The sequence below is a fragment of the Lontra canadensis genome, unplaced genomic scaffold, assembly GCF_010015895.1.
Source record: "Lontra canadensis isolate GAN:19392208 unplaced genomic scaffold, GSC_riverotter_1.0 scaffold92, whole genome shotgun sequence".
Lineage (NCBI taxonomy): Eukaryota > Metazoa > Chordata > Mammalia > Carnivora > Mustelidae > Lontra > Lontra canadensis.
The window spans coordinates 2,104,207-2,117,490 of record NW_022631086.1 but is presented as its reverse complement, the minus strand read 5'-3'; the positions used below and the strand labels follow the sequence as shown (position 1 = coordinate 2,117,490).

Below are 13,284 nucleotides of genomic sequence, written 5' to 3'. Positions count from 1 at the left end.
CCTTTCTTTTGGCTGCCAGTACCATGACCTGAACCCTGCCAAAGTATTCAGATTGGTGCTGTAAATATTTATATATGTGACAAGAAAGACTTTTTACCTAAAGGTTCCTTATTAAAACATTGTTCCAAAAATAACTGTGATATAGTCAAAATAGTAAAGGTCTCCTCTATTTGATCATTTGCTGTATGTAAACAATTCTTTATGCAAAATGGAACACCAAAACTTGTCCAATAATCCCTAGAATGTTTTTATTCTGATGTAATTTTTGATAAGTGTTTTGTTAATTTTGCACAATATTTACATTATATGCAATTGGATAGAGCTTATAAAAATATGAAGATCATTCTCTATTGTTCATTTTTGCCCGCTCTTTACAGTAAGCCTGGCCAGAAGTTTATTATTCCCCCTCTTTTACTAATTAAGTAAAAAATCGATTACATCAAGCTTGGTCCTATAATTTGGTGTGTTGAAAATATGTTACCTGTGCATTACAAATTAAATTGATACAAACATTTTTATTTTAAGGAGAAATATTTTCTCCCAATTTCTATTTAGACTGGTAATAGCCATCAGTCTACATGTCTTTACTTTGTGCAGGAAGACACTGGTGGAAAAATTTCCAGAAGCAACTCATATTTCCTATAAAAAGAGAAATTCTGCATCATGATCTTATTTCTGTGTATCTCTAAGATTCCCAAAGATATTTGCAAATAAGCATCACATATCTCTGTTGAGTGTGATTCACTCACCATTTACATGATTATCGCCAACTAGTGCCAAGCACTGTGCCTGGTATTAGGTATATAATGATATATCTAGCTTCTTTATCTTCCAGAAGCTGCCCCATGATCTGAATTCCTGGAGACACAGATTTGTAAATAACCAATTGTAATGCAACATGATCATTCTACTCTGAACAATATATTTAGGGCAAAAGAGGTGATTTAATTCTAGTTGGAAAACTGAAAAAGATTACCTATGATGAGCTGAGTCATGAAAATTGAGCAGGAATTTACGAAGCAGAGAAAGAGGGAAGTGAGGGGATTTTAGGTATCTGTTCTTGAAATAAAAACCATCTTCCCTTCTTTATCATGCAGACTGGAAACTTTGGTCATTCCTTCAGCAAATACTTGATGAGTTCTTACTGAGAATAAGATACTCAAAAACAAGATATTCTGTGTTGAGTTGCAGTCTGATTGCCTGGAAACGAGAGCTTTTTCTTTACGCATTATATATGTACCACATTTTAAGAGCCATTAATATGCACATAGGGGCTACAAAGATATTTTTTTTAAATTGCATTTATTAATTTATTCCGTGAGTCATTCCACCAACATTATATATTGAGTGCCTGTCATTTACCTGGACAGAAGGATTCAAGAGTTATGTGTATCCAGATAACATTCTGTGGAGCACAGAGGACTCAGGATTGATCTTGGTGATGGCCACAGTCAGAAAGAAAGGAGAGGGAAAAGGAAAAGAGGCCGGTGAACAAGGCAGACTCATCAAAGAGGTTTGGGGAAGAATAGATAAAGGAGAGGTTGGTCCCAGCAGTCAACACAGAGAGGCTGATGAGCTGAGTTGCTCAGTGGTCACTACTGACCCGTTGGTTGTGTCCATAAGCCTGTGCAGAAGCAACTGGTGGCGGGGGAAGGAAGACTGTGGGACAGCCGTCAATTTGACAGGAGAAACGTGAGTGGCAGAAGGGGTTCACAAGAAAATGGTCTTCAAAGTGGCAGAGACGAGTTTGTGTTTAAAGGCAGAATGGGAGCTGCCTGGGGGTGGCTCAGTCCATTGAGCATCCAACTCTTGGTTTTGGTTCAGGTCATGATCTCAGGGTTGTGAGAGCAAGTCCCAGGCTCAGTGTGGAGTCAGCTTGGGACTCTCTCTCTCCTTCTGCCCCTCTCCGTACTCCCTACTCTCTGTCTCTCTCTCTCATGCACAATCTCAAATAAATAAGTAAATCTTAAAAACAAAAGTAAACAAAGGCAGAATGAATGAATGGATGTGACTTGTTTTTTTGTTTCAAATTTCTTGGAATTTTTATCATTTCAAGAAAATTCCCTGCTCTGTTTCATTTTCTTTATATATTTTCAGGTTAACACAGTATAAGAAAAACTTCATTTGCATTTGTTCACTGAATATATCACATATTTATTAACTTTTCTCTCATTGTTATGCTGCATTTATGTTACTAGGATACAAATGGACATTTTGCACGATAAACAGGCCACATTTTTAATGATTACATATAACCAATACAATAATTTTGATTCTTATCGCACTGAATAGTTTTCATTGTAGCTCAGTAATAATTTTATTTACATGCTTAGAATATAAAATCATTATTACATTTTTGCTATATTAATAATAAGCAGTGTGAATAGTGGAATATAAAAGAGAATGCCTAAAAAATGAAAACTCTGTTATTTTTGAACATGTATTTCACAGCATGAGAACAAAATGTATTCAGCTGTTCATTTTATAAAGAGAGAAAATGCATTTAAAATTAGAATCATGCCATTCAGAGACCATAATTCATGTGGTTATAGGAGAAGTATAAATCCTCCCTATCAGTGGGTGGAGAAAAAAAGTCTCATTTCAATAAAACATTTGGTGATTAAATATCTCTACATAGAACTTTTCCTGTCTTTTTTCTTTTTTAGAAAGAAAGACAATTGGATAAAGTCAGAAATATAGCATTAGGCTTTTAACATGATTCAGTGAGAACCAGAAAACTGTAGAGCCTGAGCCCAGGTAATGAATGGAAAAACTCTCATTCTGTGAGAAATCTGGAGACATCAGTCCTCCACTGACCATGAACAATAGCATTGTTACTTCTTTCCTTCCTCCCTCCCTCCCTCTCTCTTTCTTTCTTTCTTTTAAGAGAAAGCGAGCACAAGCAGGGAGAGCAGCCAGCAGAGGGAGAAGTAGAACCCATGTGGGACTCAATCCCAGAACCCTGGGATCATGACCTGAGCCAAAGGCAGACACTTAACCCTCTGAGCCACCCAGGTGCCCCTCTTCCCTTTCTTCTGAGCCAAGAGAGACCTTAATTCAAGGTTTGACAAAGCCTAGTACATAGGTATTTTAGTGATCTCTATTAAAAAAAAAAAAAAATACCCTCCCTGAATGGAGAATGGGCTTTGACTTATTTTTCCTGTAGTGGTGATGGATTTGTACTGATCAGTCTGTAATCTTGCACTTGTGATCCTCTGGGTTCAATTCACATTCTGAGAGCAGCTGAGCTGGATTGTCAGGCTGTGAAACAGGACATGGCCAGCTAACACACAGGAGATTCAAACTGCAGCCCTAGTTGTGCTAGCAATGCTTCCACAGCTGGCCACTGAGCTAAGGAGGTTGCTGTGGTGAGAACCGGCTCCGGTAAGCCGTGGTAACGTACTTGCCCACAGCGAGGTTGGGAGGTTGATAGTTTATCTGGGGTACCTCCTCTTCTGTGTTTAGGCCCTGCATTAGTGTCTCTCTCATCTTTTATGTTGATAGTGACTTCTTTTCCTTCTCTTACCCCATGACATCTCTTTGACCCTTGCAAAAATTCCTTTATAGAGAGAAGTTGGTATGTATACGAAAGCCCAAGCATTAAGTATCCTGAGGTTTTTGAGTAAGTTTCTCTCCAAAGGATTGTTTTTCTGCTATAATTGGTAATTGCCAATCATATCCAAAATAATTTATGTATTTAGAAATTGTTCCTACAGATTTCACAAAAATGAGTGGCAAAAGTATGACAGAGAGAGAGAAGCATTGTTTGCATTTATTCTTTTTTTTGTTTGTTTTTTTAATCTTACAGCGGAAACCCCCACTGGCGGTAGATGATCTTTTTGAAGACATGAAAGATGGTGTTAAGCTGCTTGCTCTTCTGGAGGTTCTCTCTGGGCAGAAACTGGTAAGGACTTTTCCTGTGACCATACTTGTCAAATTGTTGCCCTTTGGAATTTGGGGGTGTGGAGTTGGGAGTGGAAAGGGTGCTGTCCCTGTAAGACAAAGTTCTCTTCTTGTAGTTGGTAATACCCTGGAAACACTAGCCTATCAGCCACTTCTGGGAGCCGAGAATACATTCCCTTTCGCATTCCGACACACCTTTAGTGGATCTGAAATGTTCTATATCATAGTGGCTACCTGAGAATGCAGAGTAAAAGAATTTTATCACTAATCTGTCATGTTCGTCTTTTGTCTCTGTGTGGCATCCAGGACGATGATTTGCAGATTAACACTACCTCAGCTCATAGTGTTTGCTTTCCATTTGGGAAGGATTGTTGGTGCATAATTGTGCAGTATTTATGTAGCTGTTTGTTGAAAATTAAGTTGGAAATCAGCATAACATTCTCCGTACACTTGTGGACATCCTCCATCATCAATCATGTGTCACAGGAACAGCTTGTTTTTAGGTGTGGTGGAACCAGCAGAGTGAAAAAAGCACATTGACAGTGAACTACAGAATGTCTTTTTCTACATTACTTAATAATAAAGTACAGACAGCCCCCAACTTACAGTGGTTCAATGTCATGACTTTTTGACTTCATGGCGGTGCGAAAGCAGGACACATTCAGTAAAAATCATACTTGTAATTTTGAATTTGGATCTTTTCTTGGGCTAGTGACAAACAGGATGGTCCTCTCTTGGGATGCTGAGCAGTGGTGGGGGCCACAGCTCCCAGTGAACCATGTGATCATGAGGATAAAGAGCTAATACACTTGCAACCGTTCTGTACCCACACAGACATTCCTGTTTTTCACTTTCAGTACAGTATTGGATAAATTACATGAAATATTGAACACTCTATTATAAGGTATGTTATATGAGATGATTTTGCCAAAATGCAGGTGAATGTAAGTGGTCTGAGCATGTTTCAGGTGAGCTAGGTGAAGCTGTGATGTCCGGTAGGTTAGAGGTACTAAATGCATTTTTGGTTTGCAGTATGTCCAACGTAAAATAAGCTTATTGGGATATAACCCCGATGTAAGTAGAGGAAGATCTGTATTTCATTTTTCTGGCTTATCTTTTATTATTTCAGAGTAGTAGAGAGGTAAGTAGTTTGCAAAGATGAACTACTTATAAATGCTGTCTGTCATAATTACAAAAAGGTACCTAGGAAATAATCTTCAAAATATTGTCTAACATGTTAGACACAGAGTCCAAAATTGGGAGTACTCATCTTTTCTTTATCTACTGCTTCTTGGCAACAGCTACACCATCATTATTACTTGGGTAATTGAGTTTTTTAAGTGTTTTTGCCTAAACATCAATTTCCAGTTAATTTTGTGCAGAGTCCTCAGAATAGCTTTTGTAAAAGAGTTTGTTGGAAAATTACAAACTGATGATAACTTTGTGTAAATCATTTATCTAATAGGATGCATATTGTGGTGGATGCTTTGAGCTCCCTTTGTGACATCTCAGCTTGCCTCCCTCTTCAGTGAGTGAGATTTCAGATGGTGGAGGACATTGCCCACACACTGTAGCAGCACCTTGCCTCAGGTCCTGTTAACAGGTCTCCAGGATTCCATTCTCTTGGCTTTTATCAAAGGCACAAGTTGCTTAAGGCAGCCCTGAACTATGGAAGGGTTAGTGATCCCTAAGGACCCTCAACCAATGGAGATGGGAGTCCATGAATAAATGCTCAGCCTGCAATTTGTAGGAGGGACAATTCTGTGACACATTTTACACATATTTTATAGAGTGCTTGGATCCCCAGCAGGACTGAGGCCCAGTTGCTCGCAGTGGGAACCCTCAAAAGCACTTTCCTTCTTCCCTGTCTCACTCTCCATACATCTCCTCACTCTCACTACCTAGAGTCACCTCCCCAACAAACTACATGCACCCAAGACCTTGTCTCAGACTCTGCTTTGGGGGAATCAAACCAAACCCATATGAAAAGCTAATTTGCAATATACAAGTATATGCATGAGCTAAATAAACTGGATTAGCATCCAGATGTGGGAGTCATTGAACTGAAATATGTACAGCCTTGGTTTCCAGATATAATTGGTCATCTTTATATATCTTCCTGAATTAAGCTATTTACTAGAAGGTTAAAGGAACCTTTGTTATAATTCAGTTGGGTATTAAAGAGGTATAACCTTCCGTATCAGTATAATTTTGCCAGTGTACTTGACCAACAAAGTACAGAAATCTTGATGGGCATTTAATTGCCAATCTAGATGATTCTAGAAAAAGTAAATATTTTTACATAAGAGTCTTACTTCTGTTTAAGTGCCATATGCATTCAGACATAGAATTATAAGACCTTGAAGCTAGAAGAAATTTCAGAAAGAATCTCAGCATTCTTACTTAGTGGATAAGAAAACTGAGACATGCAATGGCAATTTCCAATTTAACCTTTCTTATTTATTTATGGGAGCCCTTCAAGATTCTGAATTATATGAAATGAGATTACTCTGAAATTATAAATAAACCTTGGAAATGTTTTTTTAAATTTTGTGCATGTCATTATGGTCCAGGACCACATTAACATGAGAAGTATCATTTGAAGGAATGAGTATCCTAGACATCTTTTTAGAGCTTTCAAAGGGAGAATGTGAAAAAAAAAAAAAAAGAAAGAAAAAAAAAAGGGAAAACGTGGGTAAGACCATTTCTCTCAGGAGCGTTAATACTATTCAGGAATTCTATAATATCTCATAAATAGAACTCTATTAAGAACACTATGCTTAACATCAGGGTTCACGTAGCCTGGGACTCTGACTCTGACCGCTATCATCTGGGAAATGTAGCCAAATGTGTTAGTGTCCTTGAACTGTCAGCATCTCTTGAGATAAATAAAATATATAAAATCTCTATGATTTTATTTAAAGCCATAGGGTATTTTTAATTTTTTAATTACTGTTCTTAGATTTCTCTACATTCTTTGATTATTATTTGTGGAACATTTACTCTTTAAATGAATCAGGGATTATATATCTTTAAATGCCCATAAATATAGGAACACTAAATTTAATTTGCACTTAGAATTTTTTTTAAAGAATGTGATGAATTGTCATTGAAAAATTAGAATAAGAGTAGCAATATGAAATATGAAAGAGTTAAGGACTTCAGAGAAACTTACTTCTTACCCATTTGGTTAACCCTCTCCTTAAAAAACTCCTTAACACTTTGCATTCAGCAGAAGCCTAACAATCCACTTGAGAGTACACAATAAAAGAAACAAAACTCCAGTTCAAAAAGATATATGCAACCCCATGCTCATTGCAGCTTGATTTACAATAACCACATGCACACATGCACCAAGAGCACTTTTCATATAAGTGTTTACTCACATATAGGAGGGACAGTCTCAGTTGGCAACATGGGAATTTTGCAAATTTCTGCTCTTGGCATACAGAAACCTGACGGGCAGGTAGATCAACAGATGAGCTGGGAATGAGTCTTTGTTGAGTAAATTAGTGTACCTTCCAGCTGCTGTGGCGATAATGCTCCTTTGTGTTTCTACTAAACTTTATAGAAATTGATGTTGTTCTTGAATATTCTTCAAGTCTATTTTTAATCCATTTAAATTCATCTTATAATATATTTTTAGTGTGTGCATTTTTTTAAATTCCTATTCCTTCCGGTTTATAGCCTTGTGAACAAGGACGCCGTATGAAGCGAATCCATGCTGTGGCCAATATTGGCACGGCACTCAAGTTCCTTGAAGGAAGGAAGGTAAGAGACAAAACAAAACACCTTTTTAAACAAGAAGGTATGGGCATACTGATGTTTTTCAAGTTCGCTGTGCAGTAAAAACACTGCATGTAAATTATACAGTGGGACATTCCATATTATTGTAAAATAATTCTAGATTTACAGAAAAGTGGCAAAAAGTGGCAGAGATTTCCTGTCTATACTTTGGGCAGCTTCCTGTAATGTGAGGAACTTACATACCTAGTACGTGTTTGTGTGTGTGTGTGTGTGTACACACACATATATACATATATATAATTGTGCTATACACGTAGCACAATTATTAAAGAAGGAATTTAAAATTGGTGTGATACCATTCATTAAAGCATAGACATTAGTCTAATTTCATCCGTTTTTCCACTGTCTTACTTCTCTCCAGGATCCAATCCAGTAACACACCTTGCATTTAATTGTTGTGGCTCCTTGGTCTCTTCCACTCTATGACTTTGTCTTTCCTTGTCCTCCATGACCTTGATAAAAGCTGATGGTCAGTTGTTTTTGCAGAATGTCTCTCAATTTGGTTTTGTTTGATGTTTCCTCAAGATGAGATTGAGATTATTTATACATTTGTGGCAAGAATTCCAAGGAAGTGATATTGTATTCTTCTCAGTGCATCATGTTAGCAGATCTAAGATTGCTAAGTCTTGTTGCTGGTGATGTTAACCTCAATCACTTGGCAAGGTTTTCTGCTGTGTTTTTTTTATGATAAAGTTACTATTTTTTCCTCTATAGTTGAGAACTAACTTAGGGGAGATAACTGATATTAAGTTGATATTCTGCTTCTCGGCAAACTTTGCTTACCGATTTTAGCATTGATTGCCTTCAGTGTTTATTTCTGTGGTGTTTGCCTAATGGTGATTTTGTGTTTCCCTCAGTCCTTTCATATGTATTAATTGAAATTGTTCTGTGAGTAAAGGTTGTCCTTCCCCCCCACCGCCATTTGTTTATTTATTCAGCTATTTATTTTGGCATGGACTTATTCTATAATTATAATCCAATTATTATTATTATCCATTAATAATAATAATACTCAAATTGTTCTAGCTTTGGCCATTGAGAGTTCTTTCAAGCTGGCTCCTATACTCTTTTAATATGGCCCCATTCTTTTTTTTTTTTTTAAGATTTTTTTTTTTTTTTTTTTAAAAAGACACATTTATTCAGCGTCATGATCAGACTATTACATTTAGCAATCAACAGCATGGGTGCAAAAAAAAATCTACATTAAAACCCTTTGTTGGAATGCTTTACACTTTCCACAGAACAGAAACTAAAATAACCTGTTATACAATTAGTCACAAATACAGTCCTCGAGGTTTTTTTGCCCATACACATGAGTATTGTCTAAAACATGTCTTCTTTGTAGCAGCTAGGCCCTGCCACCACTGTGCTTGGCTGAGTTCACAAATCTGTTGTAACCTGTAGCTTCCCTGTCACTTCTCTGGCTCTCCTCTCCTGCTAAGCTTTGTTTCTTGGCAGTAATTAAAACCTTCTGCCACTGCCGTAGCTGCTGCTGCTGCTGGAACCACCATAGCCACCTTGGTTTCGTGGTTTGGCGAAGTACTGGCCTCCACCACCATAAGGGCCAGAGCTTCTGCCTCCAAAATTGCCTCCTTTCATGGGTCCAAAATTTGAGGATTGATTGTTGTAATTGCCAAAATCATTATAGCTTCCGCCACCTCCAAAGTTGCTTCCATCATTACCAAATCCGTTATAGCCATCCCCACTGCCACCATATCCACCACCACCTCGACTGCCACCAAAGCCACCTCGACCACTGAAGTTTCCTCCGCGACCAAAGTTGTCATTCCCACCAAAACCACCTCCACGACCACCACCAAAGTTTCCAGAACCACTTCGACCTCTTTGGCTGGATGAAGCACTAGCCATCTCTTGCTTAGAGAGCGCTTTCCTTACTTCACAGTTGTGGCCATTCACAGTATGGTATTTTTGAATGACAATCTTGTCTACAGAATCATGGTCATCAAATGTTACAAAAGCAAAACCCCTCTTTTTGCCACTGCCTCGGTCAGTCATGATCTCAATCACTTCGATTTTCCCATACTGTTCGAAATAATCTCTTAGATGATGTTCTTCAGTGTCTTCTTTAATGCCACCAACAAAAATCTTTTTCACAGTTAAGTGGGCACCAGGTCTTTGAGAATCTTCTCTTGAGACAGCCCTCTTTGGTTCCACAACTCTTCCATCCACCTTGTGTGGCCTTGCATTCATGGCTGCATCCACCTCCTCCACAGTGGCATATGTGACAAACCCAAAGCCTCTGGAGCGCTTGGTGTTTGGGTCTCTCATTACCACACAGTCCGTAAGTGTTCCCCATTGCTCAAAATGGCTCCTCAGACTCTCATCGGTTGTTTCAAAGCTCAGACCTCCGATGAAGAGCTTCCGCAGCTGTTCAGGCTCTTTAGGAGACTCTGACTTAGACATGACGGCGGTGGGAGGGGAGACTTTAACGATGCTTACTCGGCGGCGTCCACGGGCAGAAAGCTTTTTTTAAGATTTTATTTATTTATTTGACAGACAGAGATCACAAGTAGGCAGAGAGGCAGGCATAGAGAGAGGAGGAAGCAGGCTCCCTGCTGAGCAGAGAGCCCCATGCAGGGCTCAATCCCAGGACTCTGGGATCACGACCCGAGCTGAAGACAGAGGCCTTAACCCACTGAGCCACCCAGGTGCCCTGGCCCCATCCTTTTTCAGGCATTTCCTCATTTTCTGGAACTACAGCTTTTCCACATTTAGATTTTCCCTACTCCAGTTCTGGAATCAACCACTTCCCTAAGCAAGCTTTGTTCTTTTTATTAGTGAGCGACATTTGGGTGCTAGGTGTGCTCATTGCTACTGAAGTTTCATTGCTTCCAGGTCCTCTCAACAGACAGATCTAGAAAATATGAATGTTTATTAATCCAGGTATATGCATATATGTTTTCTCTGTCTCCCCCTGCCTCCCTTCTGTGTGTGTGTGTGTGTGTGTGTGTGTCTAAACCATGAGTTTAAATTGATGCTTCTGATTACAGTCCAATACCGCAAGGTTTGTTAATGGTCTTCCATGCTTATTTGTTTCGGTTTTCTCTGACAATGAGAACCTGGGTCTCATCTCTAATGCATTCACCCATTTTTTAATCTGAGTATAGACATAAAATTATTTAAGATTTGCTCGCCACACCCCTGTGAGAAACAGATTTACTCACGGGAGAATAGTGTGTATGTGTAGGTCTTTTGGTCTTAAGTATTACAGCATTCAGTCAAAAAGACTATTCCTAATTTACTTGTTACTTTTGTTCTTTTTCACTCCTTTCAGTGTGATTATGTTAGTCTTTTGTAATAGAGTTAGGTAACCAAGGTATATTCAGTTTTGAGTAATGCCTTCCCTCACACACACACATTCTAGTTGGTATTGATTATTATTCTTATTTTTATTTTGGGGAGACATTATTATGATTCCAAGAGTAAATGTTATGCTTAGAGAAGGCACCCCCTCGTTATCCTTACTATTCCATCCTCATCTTTCTTCCTTCCATTCCCTATCTCATCTTAGGGAACCAATCTCTAGCTTCTAATTTATTCTGCCAACATTTTTTTTGCATAAATTAGCAGATGTATTTCCATACACCCTCCTTTTTTTTTTTTTTTTTTACATGAAGGATAACATCCTATAATATATTCCTGCACTTTGCTTTTCTCATTTAATAGTACATCCTGGAAATCTTTCAGATCGGTTCATGGAGATCCTCCTCATTCATTTTCACAGCTGCATTCATTATCTGGATGTGCCAGAGTTCATTCAACCACTCTCTTATGAGTGGGCATTTAGGTTGTTTCTAGTATTTTTCAAACACAATGATGCAATTAATGGCTGTCCAACCATACTTTCACACTATTAGAAGGGTATTTTCTGGGTGAATTCCTAAAAGTGTGATTGCAGGGTCAAAAGTATATATGTGATTTGTTAGGTGTTGCCATGTTTCCTTGCAAACCAGTTACACCAATTCACTTATATTTAGCCTTTGCCCAACTTGTGGGAATTCAGGTGTCTGTGGCTGTACCAAAATCACCTTTACAAATGGATCTCTAGATACCCCTAGGAAGTAGAATGATTCAACTATTTCCTTCAAAATCTATATATACTAAATTCATTTATTTACTACCCAAATGGTTATGTGAATACTTTCCATACAACAGGAACTCTAGAAAATACAAAAATACTTGATTCTGTTCATTAAATAATTTATATGTCGATCAGTTGGTAGTACAATGAAACTATGTAAAGTCCAGTCAGTTGTGCAGAATCTGTGCCAAAGGGAGATTCTGAACATTATGATGGTGTAGAAGAATGATATTAGCTTCTTATAGAATATTGGACATTGTTTCCAGATCACTAATATCATTATTAAGGGAGTGTTCCTCTTCTTCCAGATTCCTCTGTGAGTTTTTCATAGAAGCTGAAAAAGCCATGTCGAACAAGATATTTATAGTCTTCCAAGTCACTGGGTCTCCAATTTTTACCTATATAACTATAGTGTCCTACTTTGTTCTGAGCTACCCTTCATTGGCTAGAATATAAAAATAAAATTCCTCTTGCTAATGTCTTGGGGAAAATTTAAGGACTTAACCTATAAAGGCATTGTTTGCAAAAAAGACCAAAGAATCTTCTTTTCACAGAGGACTTGTTTTACACAAGATCATTTTCACAGAACAGCCCTAAGTAATAAAATTTGACTGTGGGGGAATGAGTTTTTTTAAGGCTCTTTAGTGCCCACCTTACCATTTATTTTATTTTATTTTTATCAACTAAGAACTTTTATCTCCAACAAATTTTTGGGAATTTATTTTTGACCTTTGGACTTAATTTGCCCTCATTTGGATTTTTTTCCTTTAGGTAATAGAAAATCAATTTAGTCCTTGAATTCTGGCTTGATTTAAGGAATAATGAGGGCACTTTTTAAATTTTACCAGAGAAAACCCTACCATTGTGTTTGTTTTCCACTTGTTTACAGGCAACTGAAAAAAGCATACATTAGTACCTGGTAGGAACCATGTAAATGTGAATCTAATGAGTAGATCCATACCATTTCTACCAGTTCCTTTCCCCAGGGAGTTATCACGTGGGTCATTCCAAACAGTAACACAATGAGCCAACCACTGACCACCTTTCCTAAAACTTCACTTAGTCTAGACAAGCAACATAAATTCAGGTTCCTGTAAAGTCAGATAGGTAATCTTAAAGATGAAGTGAGTTAGAGGCTAATTATGGAAACAGGAGAATTGAGCAAGTTTTGTGCCCTGTCTGGAATGGAAGCGAACATTGAGTTCCAGCTATAGTTACCTCAGTGAAATGCAAGCACAGGGATCCCAGATTTTCCAATTAAACAAGAGAAGTCAGCAATCTGGATTTTTATTAAAATCTAATTATTTATTTAAGTAATTTATTAAATAATGCAGGTAGTTAGCTGCCTGTATCACTGGCTAGAATGACTTACTCTACACTTCATTGTAGAAAGTAACTAGTATAAAGTGGCAATGCATCCATTCGTTAAGCTTTCCAATTTCTAATTTCCAGCTAGGAATCTGAAGTTTTAA

General features: G+C 37.8%; 1 protein-coding gene across 2 annotated transcripts in view; it reads left to right on the top strand.

The window, feature by feature from the left end:
- The window catches only part of SYNE1 (spectrin repeat containing nuclear envelope protein 1), a 451,046-nt gene that overhangs the window by 92,149 nt on the left and 345,613 nt on the right, over window positions 1-13,284 (top strand). For both annotated transcript variants that reach the window (XM_032836376.1, XM_032836375.1), the window contains exons 3-4: window positions 3,809-3,904; window positions 7,591-7,674. In XM_032836376.1, coding sequence (XP_032692267.1) covers window positions 3,809-3,904; window positions 7,591-7,674 — 180 coding nt within the window. The remainder of the gene's footprint in view (window positions 1-3,808; window positions 3,905-7,590; window positions 7,675-13,284) is intronic.